The 20,535-nt window shown below is 42.3% G+C and overlaps 1 protein-coding gene across 1 annotated transcript in view; it reads right to left on the bottom strand.

Moving 5' to 3' along the window:
* Positions 1 to 16,937, bottom strand: part of LOC139392574 (patatin-like phospholipase domain-containing protein 2) — a 34,337-nt gene extending 17,400 nt beyond the window's left edge. The window contains exons 1-4 of the mRNA XM_071140642.1: positions 15,723 to 16,937; positions 7,621 to 7,853; positions 7,241 to 7,306; positions 1,359 to 1,568 (exon numbers count right to left, since the gene is read on the bottom strand). Coding sequence (XP_070996743.1) covers positions 1,359 to 1,568; positions 7,241 to 7,306; positions 7,621 to 7,853; positions 15,723 to 15,909 — 696 coding nt within the window. The 5' untranslated portion in view covers positions 15,910 to 16,937. The remainder of the gene's footprint in view (positions 1 to 1,358; positions 1,569 to 7,240; positions 7,307 to 7,620; positions 7,854 to 15,722) is intronic.
* Between the last annotated feature and the right edge of the window lie 3,598 nt (positions 16,938 to 20,535).

The raw sequence follows: 20,535 nt of genomic DNA, 5'->3' as shown, positions 1-20,535 counted from the left end.
TTCCATCCCTGCCGTTCGCTCCTTCCTACAGGAATTTCTCGACAAGGGCAATGTGGTAGCAACCTACATGCGTGCTCGGTTCATTCTTTATGCACTCAGTTTGCCCCTGACTACTCAAAGGTTATGATATGTCCTAACGCTGCGTTAATTCCTAAGGTCATTGCCATGACTTATAGTAGTCAATCCACTGACCTCTTTCCCTTCCACCCTCCGCTGTTCTCTTCTCCAGATTAGCATTAACACGTTGTGTCCGGCACGCGCACTGCGCATTTACATAGACAGTAATAGGCCATTCTGGAGTTGTGATCAACTGTTTGTTTGCTTCACCAACCCTGCTCGGGTTAGGGCTTTGCCCAAACAACGCGTCTCCCATTGCGTAATCACCAAGGCGTACAGTTGTCAGGGATTGCAGTCTCCCCTGGGTGTCCGGGCACATTCCACTATAGGAATTGCCACGTCATGGGCACTGTTCAGAGGCATCTCCGTCTTGGAGATTTGTGTGGTGGATAGTGAGGTTCTATCACCTGGACGTTACTGTGCCCTCCCTGGCACACACAGTCCTTGGTGCTGGAGCTGAGTAGGATGGATCAGGTACATTACCATGTACCAAAACAGGCTTCTCAGGAAACTGCCTACTGGCAATCGGTGTGTTTTGCAAGTATCCCATAGTGAGATGTCGAACCGAGTCGACTGAAAGAAAACTTTGGGTTACCGTATTTAAGCCCAGTTCAGTGTAGGCAATGAGGGAGACATCTCACCAGATTGCCCATCTTGCACGACTTGTGTAAGAGGTAGTTCTTAGAATGAGGAAACCAGAGCAGTACAGGGTGTTATATAGACATGCAAGGCATACACCCACAAAGCTCTGATTGGCCTGTTAGGCGTGATTGAATAAGGCTTAAACCAATGACCCGCCGAAGAAGGCGTGTCCCATAGTGAGATGTCTCCCTCAGGTAACCAGGGTTACATACCGTAACCCAAACATTTAATATTACATTCATAACCCATACATAAGACATTTACAATCAGGCATAAACAATCACGTCTAATGAATGGGACTAAGGAGCATCCTGATCCTCCATCCTACCTTTGGCAACAGGGCATACATAACGACTTCCTAACACATTCATAACCCATAAATAACGCATTGGTAAGCAGTCATAGCGGGCGTCCACCACTCTGAGTGGTTCTTATGAGAACCCTTTTTGGTTCCAGGTCGAACTCTCTGTGGAAAGGGTTCTACATGGAACCAAAAAAGGTTCTACTTGGAACTAAAAAGGGTTCTTCAAAGAGTCCTATGTGGACAGCCGAAGATCCCTTCTAGGTTCTAGATAGAAAAAAAGGTGCTAAGTGTGGACCTTGGGTTCTGGGGGGAACAGGGCCTTGCTGAGGCGGTACATGTTGCTCAGGTTCAACCGGATGGAGGTGTTAGTGAGACGAAGCTCGTGGAAGTTGAAGGAGGTGTCCCGTGGACAGATGTCACTTTCGCCCGAAAACGGAGAGATGCTGATGGTGTTCTTCAGCTCCGACTGAGGAAGGTTGTCACTTATTCCCCCATCCACATAACGCTACAGAGAGAAGAGGGGGAGACAGGGAGGAGGAAGAGAGCGAGAAAGTGAGAATAATTGGGTGTTTTTGGACCCATGCACAAATTTAAACAAGCCTGTTTCACTATTTCCTTACATCAGGACCACAGCCTCTCCAGAGAACAAGACCCCAGGCATACTGTGGTCAAGATGTCTCAGGGCTGACAGATATGACTGTTCTACATCTCTTATACTGTATAAAGGCTATCAACTTAGAATGAATGCCAGACAAATCTTCTCCAAGGGGTAAGACACATCCATATACTGTGGGGCAAAAAAGTATTTTGTCAGCCAACAATTGTGCAAATTCTCCCACTTAAAAAGATGAGAGGCCTGTAATTTTCATCATAGGTACACTTCAACTATGACAGACAAAATGAGAGAAAAAGAATCCAGAAAATCACATTGTAGGATTTTTAATGAATTTATTTGCAAATTATGGTGGAAAATAAGTATTTGGTCACCTACAAACAAGCAAGATTTCTGGCTCTCACAGACCTGTAACTTCTTCTTTAAGAGGCTCCTCTGTCCTCCACTCGTTACCTGTATTAATGGCACCTGTTTGAACTTGTTATCAGTATGAAAGACACCTGTCCACAACCTCAAACAGTCACACTCCAAACTCCACTATGGCCAAGACCAAAGAGCTGTCAAAGGACACCAGAAACAAAATTGTAGACCTGCACCAGGCTGGGAAGACTGAATCTGCAATAGGTAAGCAGCTTGGTTTGAAGAAATCAACTGTGGGAGCAATTATTAGGAAATGGAAGACATACAAGACCACTGATAATCTTCCTCGATCTGGGGCTCCACGCAAGATCTCACCCCGTGGGGTCAAAATGATCACAAGAACGGTGAGCAAAAATCCCAGAACCACACGGGGGGACTTAGTGAATGGCCTGCAGAGAGCTGGGACCAAAGTAACGAAGCCTACCATCAGTAACACACTACGCCGCCAGGGACTCAAATCCTGCAGTGCCAGACGTGTCCCCCTGCTTAAGCCAGTACATGTCCAGGCCCGTCTGAAGTTTGCTAGAGAGCATTTGGATGATCCAGAAGAAGATTGGGAGAATGTCATATGGTCAGATGAAACCAAAATATAACTTTTTGGTAAAAACTCAACGCTAAGTTGCATCCAAAGAACACCATACCTACTGTGAAGCATGGGGTGGAAACATCATGCTTTGGGGCTGTTTTTCTGCAAAGGGACCAGGACGACTGATCCGTGTAAAGGAAAGAATGAATGGGGCCAAGTATTGTGAGATTTTGAGTGAAAACCTTCTTTCATCAGCAAGGGCATTGAAGATGAAACGTGGCTGGGTCTTTCAGCATGACAGTGATCCCAAACACACCGCCCGGGCAACGAAGGAGTGGCTTCATAAGAAGAAGAAGCATTTTAAGGTCCTGGAGTGGCCTAGCCAGTCTCCAGATCTCAACCCCATAGAAAATCTTTGGAGGGAGTTGAAAGTCTGTGTTGGCCAGCAACAGCCCCAAAACATCACTGCTCTAGAGGAGATCTGCATGGAGGAATGGGCCAAAATACCAGCAACAGTGTGTGAAAACCTTGTGAAGACTTACAGAAAACGTTTGAACTCTGTCATTGCCAACAAAGGGTATATAACAAAGTATTGAGATAAACTTTTGTTATTGACCAAATACTTATTTTCCACCATAATTTGCAAATAAATTCATTAAAAATCCTACAATGTGATTTTCTGGATTTCTTTTTCTCATTTAGTCTGTCATAGTTGAAGTGTACCTATAATGAAAATTACAGGCGTATCTCATCTTTTTAAGTGCGAGAACTTGCCCAATTGGTGGCTGACTAAATACTTTTTTGCCCCACTGTAGCTGTTACAGCATCCCCCTGCCAAGGGCACTATCTCACTGTTTTGTGTAAGTACAGTGCCTTGCGAAAGTATTCGGCCCCCTTGAACTTTGCGACCTTTTGCCACATTTCAGGCTTCAAACAAAGATATAAAATATGTATTTTTTTGTGAAGAATCAACAACAAGTGGGACACAATCATGAAGTGGAACGACATTTATTGGATATTTCAAAAAATTTTAACAAATCAAAAACTGAAAAATTGGGCGTGCAAAATTATTCAGCCCCTTTACTTTCAGTGCAGCAAACTCTCTCCAGAAGTTCAGTGAGGATCTCTGAATGATCCAATGTTGACCTAAATGACTAATGATGATAAATACAATCCACCTGTGTGTAATCAAGTCTCCGTATAAATGCACCTGCACTGTGATAGTCTCAGAGGTCCGTTAAAAGCGCAGAGAGCATCATGAAGAACAAGGAACACACCAGGCAGGTCCGAGATACTGTTGTGAAGAAGTTTAAAGCTGGATTTGGATACAAAAAGATTTCCCAAGCTTTAAACATCCCAAGGAGCACTGTGCAAGCGATAATATTGAAATGGAAGGAGTATCAGACCACTGCAAATCTACCAAGACCTGGCCGTCCCTCTAAACTTTCAGCTCATACAAGGAGAAGACTGATCAGAGATGCAGCCAAGAGGCCCATGATCACTCTGGATGAATTGCAGAGATCTACAGCTGAGGTGGGAGACTCTGTCCATAGGACAACAATCAGTCGTATATTGCACAAATCTGGCATTTATGGAAGAGTGGCAAGAAGAAAGCCATTTCTTAAAGATATCCATAAAAAGTGTCGTTTAAAGTTTGTCACATGTCACCTGGGAGACACACCAAACATGTGGAAGAAGGTGCTCTGGTCAGATGAAACCAAAATTGAACTTTTTGGCAACAATGCAAGACGTTATGTTTGGCGTAAAAGCAACACAGCTGAACACACCATCCCCACTGTCAAACATGGTGGTGGCAGCATCATGGTTTGGGCCTGCTTTTCTTCAGCAGGGACAGGGAAGATGGTTAAAATTGATGGGAAGATGGATGGAGCCAAATACAGGACCATTCTGGAAGAAAACCTGATGGAGTCTGCAAAAGACCTGAGACTGGGACGGAGATTTGTCTTCCAACAAGACAATGATCCAAAACATAAAGCAAAATCTACAATGGAATGGTTCAAAAACAAACATATCCAGGTGTTAGAATGGCCAAGTCAAAGTCCAGACCTGAATCCAATCGAGAATCTGTGGAAAGAACTGAAAACTGCTGTTCACAAATGCTCTCCATCCAACCTCACTGAGCTCGAGCTGTTTTGCAAGGAGGAATGGGAAAAAATGTCAGTCTCTCGATGTGCAAAACTGATAGAGACATACCCCAAGCGACTTACAGCTGTAATCGCAGCAAAAGGTGGCGCTACAAAGTATTAACTTAAGGGGGCTGAATAATTTTGCACGCCCAATTTTTCAGTTTTTGATTTGTTAAAAAAGTTTGAAATATCCAATAAATGTCGTTCCACTTCATGATTGTGTCCCATTTGTTGTTGATTCTTCACAAAACAATACAGTTTTATATCTTTATGTTTGAAGCCTGAAATGTGGCAAAAGGTCGCAAAGTTCAAGGGGGACGAATACTTTCGCAAGGCACTGTATTTGTTAATTCGCTTTCTGGAGCCACGCTGTCTGAATTTCACCCATCCTCACCCTTTCTCCCCCTCACCTAAGATATCAATATCTCCTCCAGCTCATGGCTTCAGCCAATCAGACAGTAGCCATGTGTCTCAACCCTGTGCACGCTCTAGCCATGCAGTCTCTCCAGACCCAGATTGGCTGACCCACGCTCTCCAAGGGAGTAAATATTGCCCTGTAACTAAGCTGTGTTATTCCAGTCTGCGAGTGTGACTACAAAGTAAGTTGATGTCGCTGTTGTCATTGTAGTATGTGCTAGAATAGCCCTATTCCATGTAGTTCTCATTCCTGTTATTATGTTACTACTGATAATGTATGCAATGAGTCCTTGCTCTTGTGTGTTGCTGTGAAATAGGATACTATTTGTATAATATACAGTCCTTGTCATCATTCTTACTGTGCTATTGTCACGCTCGTCATTAATCTGGTGTTACTATGTAATGCATGGTTATTAAGTCATTATTAGATACAGTCCTTGTTGTTCTATACCATATCTCATTCTATCGTACTCTGAACATATCTATTCAGGACAGTGCATTTGTCTCCTGTATAGTATATTTACTCCCTCTCTATTTCAGTCCATTACAGAACCATACCCATGTACATCTTCTCCTGTGTATGATTAAAGTTCCTGAGCGTGTTGATTCTGGGCTGTTTTATTCCCTCCAACCGGGGGAGGTGTCAGTGAGTCACGAACCAGTAAAATATGTAGAGGGTCGCTCTCTTTCAACAGACCTGTGCCCGAGACCGAAATAGATATAGCACATAGGCCACTTAAGCACTGACAGAGACCGCTAGGTATTTTGAGAAGAGAGGAAGTAAATAATAGTATTTGGAAAATCTATTATAAAGATCTTCTGCAAAAAAACAAAAAAAACGTGCCACTTAACCCAACTCGGTTATCACTGAAATCGAATGTATACGATACGACATATTCAAGGAAACATTTTCCTTGTGGGCATATTAGGCATGGCGTGTCAGCACAAGATTTCCCCTAAGCCAGCATCTCCACACTGCCAAATCATGACCAAACAGACCGACAGTACTATTTGGAGAATTAATCAATTTTGCCAGTCTTATGTAATTGCACGATGCAGCTCCATTTCAAGTACAGATTTGTGCATAATTAACATTTTTCTTGTGTAAAACACTTAGGCTATCTGAGGGAAAAAAGGATATCAGTGCCAGTTCCAAAGCCAGATTAAGACTCAATTTGGCAGTGAGGTTGGCAAAAACATTGGGTTGTTAGTTGACCTGAAATGCACATAGACCCTTTTTTCTGGATCCTAGTAGAATTTGGACCCATTTTGAGTCCCACATAATCGTGTTCTCTCTACTCGCACCGTTTAAAAAGGGGAAACCGTTCGTTTCTAGTAATCTCTCCTCCTTCAGTCTTCTTCTGTGGATTTTACATGGCGGTTAGCAGCCAACCTGGCTACGCAGACGCTCATTGACACGTGCGAGCAGTTTAGATGAAATGATTGAATAACATGCATGTGCACATTTATTTTGCAACGCATGCAACGAGGGGCGGTGTGGTCAGCATATTAGACAGGTCTGTGTGTTAATGTGCTCAGTCACAATGTAAACTTGGCTCTGAGCCAGTTCTTCCCCTGAGTCAGAATGGTACGAGAGAGACTTTGATAGGTCATTGTTATATGGTAGTTGATGTTTTGGAGGACTGTGCTCCTATGTCCTAGTGACTCAGTTTAGAATGGAGCCACCCTGGACTTCCTGGTCCCAATCTGCTGAGGCCAGAAACCAGTCTGGAAGTATATAATACACCACTGGTCTGCCAAGAGAAATGGTTCACGGGCTGATTAGCTCCTAGAGTAAGGTAGACTGACACATGAACAAGTACCGGAGTGTATGCACAGACCGACAGACAGACATACACACAAACAGAAAAACACAACATTACGCTACACTTGAACCTAGCCACCTTATGACTATGACCTGAGCAATAAAGGCATTAGAGACGAGACCATAATAAACCCAGTCTAACATCTGCTGCTTTTTCTTAGAAAACAAGGAAACAGTGCTCAAAGAAACGTAAGAAAGCAGTTGAGGCATTAGGGCCTTGGGCACTTACCACTCCTTGGAAGGATGGAGGGATCAGGCCACAGTATATGGGGATGAAACAGCTACACAGCAGTGCCTGTAGACACATCAGAGAGAGAGAGATGTTACACAGTCCAACCCAGTTTAAATTACATACAACTCATGTAAACAGTCAATGGCAAGGCCAGTAGGTGAAAGGACAAATATGTATGGGATATGAAAAAACTCAAGTGCTCAGGGGTGTTCAGGGCCCATATTCACAATGTGCTTCATAGTAGGAGCGCTGATCTACGATCAGGTCCCAACTCCAATCCATTATGATTTAAGTGGCAAAACTGATCCTAGATCAGTACTCCTACTCGGATATGTTTTGTGAATAGCAGCCCAGGTGGGTTGAGTGGGGACACTCACCTGGATGAGCTCCTCCTTGGACTTGAACTCGGACACGATGACGTTTTGTCCATCAGACACGCGAGTGAGTGACACACACAGCCTCCCGGAGGCGAGTGTGTGCGCGTCGGCGGGCAGGTCACGCTCCAGGCCCGACCTGATGATCTTGACCGGGTTGAAGGAGGGGTGAAGGGGACCCAGGTTACGCTTCCGGGCCTCCTTGACTGTCTCGATCACATCCTCACAGCACTTAGCTAGAGGAGGGGAGAGACGGAGAGACAGTGTGTTAGTTGTGTTTGGGCCTTCCATTGGGAGGGATTGGATGTTTTTTATTCAAAGGAAGATTGATTCTCAAGGGAACTAAACAGTGATCTGTAGCTCACAAAACATTTCTCCACTGGTTTAACGTATTTACTGCCCTGCACCTGTACTGAGCTAGTTATGTGTGTTCATCTTATCTACACTTGGATGGAATGGATCTGAAGACTGTTATACACAGTGTTCTAGTAAAGAAAATCTATTGGTGATAAGAAAATACTGAGGTATCTAATAGTTCATCAAATGGCTACCAAGACTATCTGCAGTGACTGACTTTTTTTGCACTGACTCTCTTGCACTGGCTCTATGCACACTCACTGGACTCACCCATATACTCACACATACTACAGCGACAATCACACACACACACACACTGCTGCTACTCGATTTATTGTCTGTTTATTATTTATTCTGATTGCCTAGTCACTTTTACCCCTACCTACTTGTACATTTTACCTAAATCACCTCAACTACCTCGTACCCCAGCACATTGACTCGGTACCGGCACTCCTTTTATATAGCCTCGTATATTTTGTGTTCCTATTTCCTTTTTTTGTGTGCAAATGTTCTTACCCTTCACAGTAAAGTTTACACCTGTTGTATTTGGTGCATGGGGCATAGAGAATATTTTGAAGCTGTGAAGCAAATTTCCTGTAATAAAAAAAAATGTCATGGCTTATGATGTATTCATATACTATCTGGGGGGGCCCAACCCAAATTAATATATGTCAAACAGTCCCTCAGCCAGCCAAATCACCAGTTGAGATCTTTATCAGCCTCTCTCCCCTCAGAAAACACAGTTATCACAGGAGGTTGGTGGCACCTTAATTGGGGAGAATGGGCTTATGGTAATGGATGGAGCGGAATCAGTGGAACGGTATCAAATACATCAAACTCATCTTTTCCAGCCATTATTATGAGCCGTCCTCCCCTCAGCAGCCTCCACTGACGGTCATAAATCAACAGCTGTTCAACGTGGATTCTTCAACGGCAAAACCATTTTGGTGCATCTTTTATTGGAAGCGTTGTTAATGGTAATGTTATCTGTCTTAGTTGGCAGGCTAACGCTACCACACATTCATGGGCGCTACCAAGCACATATTGTGTAGTCCTTATGCATTTATTTATTTTTTTAGGTTTTTGAATAATTCAAATCAAATTTTATTGGTCACATACACATTTAGCAGATGTTATTGTGGGTGTTTCGAAATGCTTTTGTTCCTAGCGCCAACAGTGCAGTAATATAAAACAACTCTCAAAAATACACAGAAATCTAAAAGTAAAAGAATGGAATTAAGAAATTGATAAACATTAGGAGGAGCAATGTCAGTGTCATTGACTAAAATACAGTAGAATACAATATATACATATGAAATGGTTCCATTATTAAAGTGACCAGTGATTCTATGTCTATGTACATAGGGCAGCAGTGTTGAGTAACCTGGTGGTCGGCCGGCTAATGATGGCTATTTAACAGTCTGATGGCCTTGAGATAGAAGTTGTTTTTCAGGCTCTCAGTCCCAACTTTGATGCACCTGTACTGACCTCGCCTTCTGGATGATAGCGTCCTCGATGATCTTTTGGCCTTCATGTGACATCGGGTGCTGTAGGTGTCCTGGAGGGCAGGCAGTGTGCCCCCGGTGATGTGTTGGGCAGACTGCACCACCCTCTGGAGAGCCCTGCGGTTGCGGGCAGTGCAGTTGCCGTACCACACGGTGATAGAGGTCAACCGGATGCTCTCAATTGTGCATCTGTAAAAGTTTGATGTTTGTAGGGGCCAAGTCAAATTTCTTCAGCTTCCTGAGGTTGAAGAGGCACTGTTGCACCTTCTTCACCACACTGTCTGTGTGGGTGGACCATTTCAGATTGTCAGTGATGTGTACGCCGAGGAACTTGAAGCTTTTCACCTTCTCCACTGCGGCTCCTTCATTTTGTTGACGTTGAGGGAGAGGTTATTTTCCTGGCACCACTCCACCAGGGCCCTCAGCCTACATGGAGGAGGTGTCTCGCCATTGTTGGTAATCAGGCCTACTACTGTTGTGTCGTCTGCAAACTTGAGGATTGAGTTGGATGCGTGTGTGGCCATGCAGTCATGGATGAACAGGGAGTACAGGAGGGGACTGAGAATGCACCCTTGTGGGGCCCCTGTGTTGAGGAGCAGAGAAGTGGAGGTGTTGTTTCCTACCTTTGCCACCTGGGGGCGGCCCGTCAGGAAGTCCAGAACCCAGTTACACAGGGCGGAGTTCAGACCCAGGGCCCAAGCTTAATGATGAGCTTGGAGGGTACTATGGTGTTGAAGGCTGAGCTATAGTCAATGAACAGCATTCTTACATAGGTATTCCTCTTGTCCAGATGGGATATGGCAGTGTGCAGTGCGATAGCGACTGCATCATCTGTGGATCTGTTGGGGTGGTATGCAAATTAAAGTGGGTCTAGGGTGTCAGGTAAGGTGGAGGTTTATATGATCTTAACTAGACATCACTTCGTGATGACAGGGTTAAAGTCATTTAGTTCAGTTACCTTTGCTTTCTTGGGTACAGGAACAATGGTGGACATCTGTGGACAGCAGACTGGGATAGGGAGAGATTGAATATGTCCGTAACCATTACAGCCAGCTGGTCTGTGCATGCTCTGAGGACGCGACTAGGGATGCCGACTGGGCCAGCAACCATGCGAGGGTTAACATGCTTAAATGTCTTATTCACACTGGCCACGGACAATGAGAGACCACAGTCGGTGGAACTGTGTTATCCTCAAAGAGAGCAAAAAAGGTGTTCAGCTTGCCCAGGAGCAAGACGTCAGTGTCTGCGACGCGGCTGGTTTTCCCTTTGTAATCCGTGATTGTCTGTAGACCCTGCCACATGTCTCATGTCTGAGCCATTTAATAGAGAATCATATAATTGAGAATACGTCTCTGTACTGATGTTTTGCCTTTTTGATTGCCTTACGGAGGAAGTAACTACACTGTTTGTATTCTAACATATTCCCAGTCACCTTGCTGTGGTTAAATGCGGTGGTTCGCTGTTTCCGTTTTGCGCGAATGCTGCCATCTATCCACGGTTTTTGGTTTGGGTAGGTTTTAATAGTCACAGTGGTAACAACATCCCCTGAACACTTCCTGATGAACTCAGTCACTGTGTCTGTGCATATGTCAATATAATTCTCAGAGGCAACCCGGAACATATCCCAGTTCACGTGATCAAAGCAATCTTGAAGCATGGATACCGATTGGTCAGACCAGCGTTGAATAGACTTTAGCATGGGTACTTCCTGTTTGAGTTTCTGCCTATAGGAAGGGATGAGCAGAATGGAGTCATGATCTGATTAGCCGAAGGGAGGGCGGGGGAGGGCCTTGTAGCCATTCCGGAAAGAAGAGTAACAATGGTCAAGAGTTTTTGAAGTGGAAGGACTTCAGGCAATGTGTTGATAGAACTTTGGTAACGTTTTCCTCAAATTTGCTTTGTTAAAACTTCTTAAGGATAGCCCCCTTTTTTTCAATTTTAGCCTAAATGACATACCCAAATCTGCCTGCAGCTCAGGCCCTAAAGCAATGATATGCATATTCTTGGTACCATTTGAAAGGACACAGTTTTAAGTTTGTGGAAATGTGAATTGAATGTAGGAGAATAACACAATGGATATGGTAGAAGAAAATACAAAGAAAAAAAACACTTTCTTTTCTACCACCATCTTTGAAATGCAACAGAAAGGTTGCAGCCATCACTGGTTGTAATTCTGATGGTGTCCACAAGATGGCAGCAGTGTATGTGCAAAGTTTCAGACGGATAACTTGAAGCATGAGCGAACTCCATGACATTTAGTGTGGAGTCACCCAGGTACATTTGGGCAAATCGAGAAGTATACATTTGCATTCATATAAAAAAGAAATGGATACTTTGACCCCGATTGATGCTTATTTGACAAAGTTAGAGTCGTTCAAATGAAGACCGCCCGCGTCATCGGCGTGCCATGAAGGCGTCGCTCTCTGACCAAATATGGTGTCCTATAGGATATACTAGACCCCTAATGATATAGTGAAGTCTGGTTACGTTCTAGGATCTCTGAGGAATACATACGAACACAATTTGACTGGTTGAAACAATGTTTAGGGTTAGATTTTCACTGATTACTTTCTTTGCAAATTGAACGAGTGGAAATACAAAAATCGATCGTGCATGCTATATGGACCTTTTTAGGATATGAAAAAGGATTGTATATAACAAAACGACACTTCATGTTATCTCTGGGACCCTTTGGATGATAAATCAGAGCAAGATTTCAGAATGTAAGTACACATTTCACCTTCAGAGGTGAATTTATCAAACCTATTGCGGTGACAAAAGTGTTTTGTTGTCAGGAGCTCTCCTCAAACAATAGCATGTCATTTTTGGGCAGTAATAGCTACTGTAAATTGGACAGTGCAGTTATATTAACAAGAATTTAAGTTTTCAGACAATATAAGACAATATAAGATATGTACCGACATTTGTTTCTCTAAAATCTGTGATGATGACACAAGGCACTGCATGATTTACAAGTCCAGTGTAGTTTCTTGAGGGCCATCGTGGTATTGGCTTGAGGGGCTATGACGGCTATGACTATAACTGAAGAGAATTCTCTTGGGAGGTAATACGGTCTACATTTGATTTGTGAGCTATTCTAGGTCGGGTGAACAAAAGGACTTGAGTTCCTGTAACTTATCACAATCACACCATGAGTAGTAAATCATGAAACATACACCAACGCTTTTATTTTTCCCAGAGAGTTCTTTATTCCTGTCTGCGCAATGTACTGAGAACCCAGCTGGCTGTATGGATGGGGACAGTATATCCGGAGAGAGCCATGATTCTGTGAAACAGAGTATGTTACAGTCCCTGTTGTCTCTCTGGAAGGAGATCCTCGCCCTGAGCTCATCTACTTTATTGTCCAGGGACTGAATATTATACTCGGAAGCGGTGGATGGTATGCACACTTCCTGAGTTGGACTAGAAGCCCACTCCGAGTAACTCTTCTCCACCGGCTGCGTCTTGGAGCAGCCTCTGGGATAAGTTAATTTGCCCTGGGGGTACGAACAAAGGATCTATTATGGGAAAGTCGTAATTTGGGAAAGTCGTACCCTTACCTACATATACATATTACCACGACTAACCGGTACCCCCGCACATTGACTCAGTACCGGTACCCCCTGTATATGGCCTCTGTATTGTTATTTTATTGTGTTACTTTTTATTATATATTTTACTTTAGTATATTTAGTAAATTATTTTTCTTAAACTGCATTATTGGTTATGGGCTTGTCAGTAAGCCTTTCACGGTAAGGTCTACACCGGTTGTATTCGACGCTGTGACAAATAAAATGTTATTTGATTCTGGTCGTAATGCTGGTGAGTTACCGCCGCTCTGATATCAAAAAGTTAGTTCCGGCTGTATGCAATAACACAAAAAACGGTCTGGGCTAATGATGTAAGAAATAACACACAACAAACAAAGAAGAAGAGCTGCTGGCGTCATCTATTTTACTTCAGGAATGATGTTCAAACCACTGCTCATATGAAACCTCTCTCCTGGACGAATCAATTGATCCACACCAGTCACTTTCCTCCATTCTCACCTACCACAGGTACTTTTGGCTGGCTGAGTTAGCGTTTTATAGCCTATGCAAGCACAACACTATTTTGAATATCTAGTTTATTCAATTGTTATAGCCAACTGACTCACTTTTGAAAGAAATCCTGAATATGTTGCCAAGCAATTGTGGTCCCAATAAGGGCCCCTGTTTATAGTGTTTTAGGCTATCCAGGGCTTTTTAAGATCCAAGACCAAAAATACTAGACATTTACATAATTGTATTTCACTTTACAGGAATCTCTGTGATACAACCTCTCCCCGGATTACACAAAACTAAGTACTATTATTCCCCTCAGCGTAGTACCTGACCAGAGCTCCCCTTTGCATGCACATAAAACCATCTATAGATATCTGTACATCCCCTGAACTGTGACATGAACTCAGGCTACCTGTCTTTCCCTTGCCTGTTGTTTGCTCTGTATTCGTAGTGCCTGTATAACATCGACATTGAGTAAAGCTGAAACAGTTCAAATGGGCTGTGGGCCTGTGTTCGGTACAGCTACATGTTCAACACAGCTCAACTGTCATGACCTGTTTAATTGACACCTCCCCACTAGATGGGGTGATGTACTTGTCGGTGATATAAAAGTTGCCGTTGATGGGGTCACAATAGTGCATTGCCTGTCAAGTCTCCTCGCTGTTGATTGGTCAGCTCAGTGGAGCCACATTCTTATCTGGTTGAGGCTAGAGAAGGGGAGGTGTAGTTGAGTGAGCTTGAGGCTTTTACGGTCTGTGCCTGTCAGCTTGTAACATGATGAGAGAGAGTGAGAAAGGGCCTGGAGAATATCTGTAAGATATTTTGTGAATAGGTCTAAAACCGTAAATGTATTTGGAGAGTTTTTTTGGCCACCGAGCCTAAACACAGACATTCATAAACACATGAAAAAAGTAATGTCTACATCAAATAATGTAATTTTTCTCCATAAAATTGCTGCAGAAAGATTTTACACAATTGTACATTTTGGAGAGGTTTTTGATGCCTGGGTATGGACAAAAGAACATTCAGTCAGATTGGTATAAGATATCAGCATAATTTTTCCAGGCACATGTCGACAAGATGTTGGGGAATCACTGGAGGGTGACCAGCTGAGTATATTTGACTAGTCACCTTAGTTAACCGATTTGAACAAACCAGGCGTTTTGTTATATTTTAGTCTTCTGTGATATAGTGTATATAAAGTGTAATATTGGGATGCAATCTCAAAATGGAATACATTTCAACTCTATAATCATACATGGTGCAGGTCAATTCTTCAATTTAAGCCCATAACCATGTGTGATGTGTATACTCTTGTCTCAAAGTAGATTTGTTTAAGACTACCAGGAAACGCTCTGTGCGGACCCCTGTTTAAGCCCACAGTGATAAAAGGTTCATGACCCCTATACTGACTGTTCACTCTATAAGTCAAATAAATAAATAAATGTATTGGTCACATACACGTGTTTAGCAGATGTTATTGCGGTTGTAGCAAAATGTCTCCCTCTATTACTCTTTCTTTCAATCTCTCACCCTCTTTAACACGCTCTCATTTAAACATAATACAACTGGGACAGGCTACTCCTTAGTCTCTTGACTATAAGGTTCTAGGGTTCAAAATTAAGAGAGGGAAAAAGGCCAGGTATCACACAGACAGTCAGCTAAGAACTACTCTCTAAGTCAGTTCTATGTGATGCAAGGTTATATTTGCTCTTAATCGTGATTGCGTGTGTGTCCCAAGTCAGCGAGATCCATCAGTACCATTGGGAGGCCCCTGATCCAGAGGACCAATAGGTCAATAGTCCTATAACTGACCCAGATGACATTTATCAATGGTGTGACATGATCAATGAGTGGAAGGCTACCATATTTATACACAGGCATGTATTTTGGCTCAAATTATACATCATTTGCAGTTTAACATGAGAAAAGTGTAGCCTTCTTTTAAATTCTAAATTCAACCTATCTATTACATAGGAGCAAAGTTTCCAGCATTGTTAAAGTAATTTCACCCCATGTCTCAAGACCACAAGTTATTATTCTTTAAAGTGAATTTGACTGCTAATCTGATGTTGCCCTAAACACATGAAAGAGAAGACTACTCCTTGTGCGTAAAAGTCTCCATCCAGGCAATCAACTGATGTAAGGGTATGACAGGGACCGGTGAAATCAAGGGTCAGTGTAGGGTACTGTAGCCTACCTATGGATGCCTGGCTGGCGAGCATCGAGGCGGAGAGGGAACCAGCTGAAGCCCCGTAAATCTTGGTGGCACCTTTGATGAGGTAGGGCGCTTGTTCCAACAGGCAGCTGGCCACTCCAATGTGATAGATCCCCAGGAACCCGCAGCCGGCGAACGACAGATTCCATTCCTTTGATAGGTCGAACATCCCGGGAGGACAGTCTTTAACGAGGACCTACAAGTTTGGGTAAATGCGCTCGTTATGATCAATCCAAAATGTTAACTTTTTTGACAAGTTCCCTTCAGTGTTGGTTGAATGTCAACAACAGCTCCGAAAGATATTGGAATAGAGGACGGCTCAAACTGGCGTACACTAGCCAGTTTACTCCTCTTGTGCAATGTACGAAGAGACGGAGAGTCATCTACTGAGAATCGCCGGTGCGCTGAACTACCCGGTTCTAGAAGAGGGCAGGTCTGGCCAATCTGCATAAGGAGACAGTCTTATTTTAGGTGGAGCCACGCCCCACACTCTGCATTGGAAATAAATGAGAGAGATGCATTCGATTAATATCTATTATATCATAATCTGTATATTTGTTTAACCTGCCTGCTATTACTATGACAACTCGAACCTTATTAACCGATTTGAGTAGTCTATATCGTCCACTGCGGTCAAGAGAGCCGAGACTCGCAAAACCCAGTCAAGCCACCCGCGCTTCAGGCTCCTCCTGAATTTGGTTCGCGAATACACAACACTTTCCGGTATCGCGTATTTTCAGGTAGGAAAACCTAGGGGGGAAAGATCAGGTCGTACCATTCTAGCCAATGAGAGGGCAGATAAGCGTATGAACAACAGACACAACTCCGATATAAGTATTTGTTCGCAAAGTTGCCGGGATGTCACGTGCTCTATTTATAACAAGTATACTCGTAACAACCTAATCATTGCGAAACTCATATTCGATCAAACAAGTAGTGAGTGATGTTACGTTTGATACAGGAGCTCCAAGGCATGCCTTGAAATCGTTAAGAAGCTAACGCCTCGATCACACCTACAGTGCAAAGAGCAAAATGGTACGCAGCACCATATGGATATGTGTGCAACAAAAGTTCAACATTCACCTTCTGCTACCACTTCTGTCAAGCCATTAACGCATAAAATTTGATGCATGCGTTCGATAAATACGACGTGTAAAACCACACAAAACGCTGTGCAACGCAATGCAAAATGAATGTACATATACGTAGCAGTGTGATGTTGTTCCCCTAGATTGCGCCCCAAGTGGCACACAAGGACCAGTTCAAAAAGGCCAGGTAAAGAGGGGATGTTAATAATAATAATTAATGAGTTTTTTTTATTTCATTACAGCTGCATAGCTAATGTTATTTTTTGTGTGCAAACACTTTTTCATATCTATATTGTAAATACACTTGATTGTAAAATTGTTGTATATTTTGGTTTGGTCCATGTGGGTATCTGTGTTACTATACCCTCCTATTGTTCTCTCTTGCCTGACCTTCAATTGGCGAGGTATGTTGACCTTGGCTCTGCTACTTTTCAATATAAAAACGTAGTAATGTTACACAATGTGCTGTTATGGTTGCATACGTTTTGTTAAATATTTAAATTTGACATATTGTATGTTCAAAAGTTTTAACGAGCTCGCTAGCTAGGGTACCTATTGTAACTTGTGGTTACTTGGGACAGTGTTTGAGTGAGATGTGCTCGCGCTGGTACCTAAGAGCTGTGACTGCGCCAACGGCTAACAATTTGTACATTGTCTCTTCGTGCACAGGACAAATAAAAATCCAACAAGCAGACCTCCAGTTGTGGCAGTGTCCTCATTAAATTACACAACGCAGAACAATCCATGCTATATATATATATACAGTGCCTTGCGAAAGTATTCGGCCCCCTTGAACTTTGCGACCTTTTGCCACATTTCAGGCTTCAAACATAAAGATATAAAACTGTATTTGTTTGTGAAGAATCAACAACAAGTGGGACACAATCATGAAGTGGAACGTCATTTATTGGATATTTCAAACTTTTTTAACAAATCAAAAACTGAAAAATTGGGCGTGCAAAATTATTCAGCCCCTTTACTTTCAGTGCAGCAAACTCTCTCCAGAAGTTCAGTGAGGATCTCTGAATGATCCAATGTTGACCTAAATGACTAATGATGATAAATACAATCCACCTGTGTGTAATCAAGTCTCCGTATAAATGCACCTGCACTGTGATAGTCTCAGAGGTCCGTTAAAAGCGCAGAGAGCATCATGAAGAACAAGGAACACACCAGGCAGGTCCGAGATACTGTTGTGAAGAAGTTTAAAGCCGGATTTGGATACAAAAAGATTTCCCAAGCTTTAAACATCCCAAGGAGCACTGTGCAAGCGATAATATTGAAATGGAAGGAGTGTCAGACCACTGCAAATCTACCAAGACCTGGCCGTCCCTCTAAACTTTCAGCTCATACAAGGAGAAGACTGATCAGAGATGCAGCCAAGAGGCCCATTATCACTCTGGATGAACTGCAGAGATCTACAGCTGAGGTGGGAGACTCTGTCCATAGGACAACAATCAGTTGTATATTGCACAAATCTGGCCTTTATGGAAGAGTGGCAAGAAGAAAGCCATTTCTTAAAGATATCCATAAAAGTGTCGTTTAAAGTTTGCCACAAGCCACCTGGGAGACACACCAAACATGTGGAAGAAGGTGCTCTGGTCAGATGAAACCAAAATTGAACTTTTTGGCAACAATGCAAAACGTTATGTTTGGCGTAAAAGCAACACAGCGCATCACCCTGAACACACCATCCCCACTGTCAAACATGGTGGTGGCAGCATCATGTTTTGGGCCTGCTTTTCTTCAGCAGGGACAGGGAAGATGGTTAAAATTGATGGGAAGATGGATGGAGCCAAATACAGGACCATTCTGGAAGAAAACCTGATGGAGTCTGCAAAAGACCTGAGACTGGGACGGAGATTTGTCTTCCAACAAGACAATGATCCAAAACATAAAGCATAATCTACAATGGAATGGTTCAAAAATAAACATATCCAGGTGTTAGAATGGCCAAGTCAAAGTCCAGACCTGAATCCAATCGAGAATCTGTGGAAAGAACTGAAAACTGCTGTTCACAAATGCTCTCCATCCAACCTCACTGAGCTCGAGCTGTTTTGCAAGGAGAAATGGGAAAAAATGCATTTGCATATAACTCAAGTTTTCCACAGGCAAAATGGCTGCTAAACATATTTTGAGATGTGTGCCACTAGTACATCATTAATCCAGTGTGATGACTATTCCATACCATAACACGCCCATATTATGCCAGTTACAACAATGGAAAAACAATTGATAACTGTATATTACAGTGAACTTTTAAGGGAACCTAATTCAATTTTAACACTGGTGTGTGCCACTAGTACTTCAATATTTTATTATCATTAACATTGCAAAGCATAACATGCCCATATTATGCCAGCTAGAAGATTGTAAAAAAATACTAGTTTACTGTATATTACAGTGAACTTTGAGGGATTCTAATTCATTTTTAACACTGTAAAACACAGTATAAAAGTGAATTTTAATACAGTAAAAATGGATGGTAAACATTTTGTCAGATGTGTGCCACTAGTATATACAATAGTTTTCTGGCAATGCTATAAAGTCCAAAAGTTATGGGCGGAGCTAGAAAGTTGGCTGTCAGAAGTATTACAATGTTAATTTACTTTTAATCAGTCTGTCTCTGCATATTTTAAGTCATGGCATATCGGGTGTAGTGAGATACACAATTGGCTGGATGATTGTCTTCTCATCACTCATCTTGAAGAAATGTATATTAAAAACTTGGAAATCAATCAATCCACGAACATTAACACAATGGAAAAATCAAATGATTTGTTATTTAAATATTTAAATAGCATGGGCAACAGAGAAAAACAAATTGGTTCAATTTTAGGCCATGTGGTAAACATTATATTTACATATGTTTTTGCCTCATTTATTCTATTGCAGACACCTTAATGCATTATTTTAAATGATATTACGTGAGCTAAACATAACAAATAAATACTGTTGAAATCAGAAGTTTACACCTTAGGCAAATATATTTAAATATATTTAAACTCAGTTTATCACAATTCCTGACATTTAATCTTAGTAAAAATTCCCTGTATTAGGTAAGTTGGGATCACCACTTTATTTTAAGAATGTAAAATGTCAGAATAACAGTAGAGAGAATGATTTATTTCAGCTTTTATTTCTTTCATCACATTCCCACTGGATCAGAAGCTTACATACACTCAATTAGTATTTGGTAGCATTAACTTTAAATTGTTTAACTTGGGTCAAACGTTTTGGGTAGCCTTCCACAAGCTTCCCACAATAAGTTGGGTGAATTTTGGCCCATTCCTCCTGACAGAGCTGGTGTAACTGAGTCCGGTTTGTAGGCCTCCTTGCTCGCACACGCTTTTTCAATTCTGCCCACACATTTTCCATAGGATTGAGGTCAGGGCTTTGTGATGGCCACTCCAATACCTTGACTTTGTTGACCTTAAGCCATTTTGCCACAACTTTGGAAGTATGTTATTTTTCTGAGGTCTTGGCTGATTTCTTTTGATTTTCCAATGATGTCAAGAAAAGAGGCACTGAGTTTGAAGGTAGGCCTTGAAATACACCCACAGGTACACTTCCAATTTTCTCAACTGATGTAAATTAGTCTATCAGAAGCTTTTAAAGCCATGACATAATTTTCTGGAATTTTCCAAGCTGTTTAAAGGCACAGTCAACTTAGTGTATGTAAACTTCTGACCCACTGGAATTGTGAT

The sequence above is a fragment of the Oncorhynchus clarkii genome, chromosome 33, assembly GCF_045791955.1.
Source record: "Oncorhynchus clarkii lewisi isolate Uvic-CL-2024 chromosome 33, UVic_Ocla_1.0, whole genome shotgun sequence".
In the NCBI taxonomy this organism is placed as follows: Eukaryota; Metazoa; Chordata; class Actinopteri; order Salmoniformes; family Salmonidae; genus Oncorhynchus; species Oncorhynchus clarkii.
This window is presented reverse-complemented; position numbering and strand designations above follow the sequence as displayed.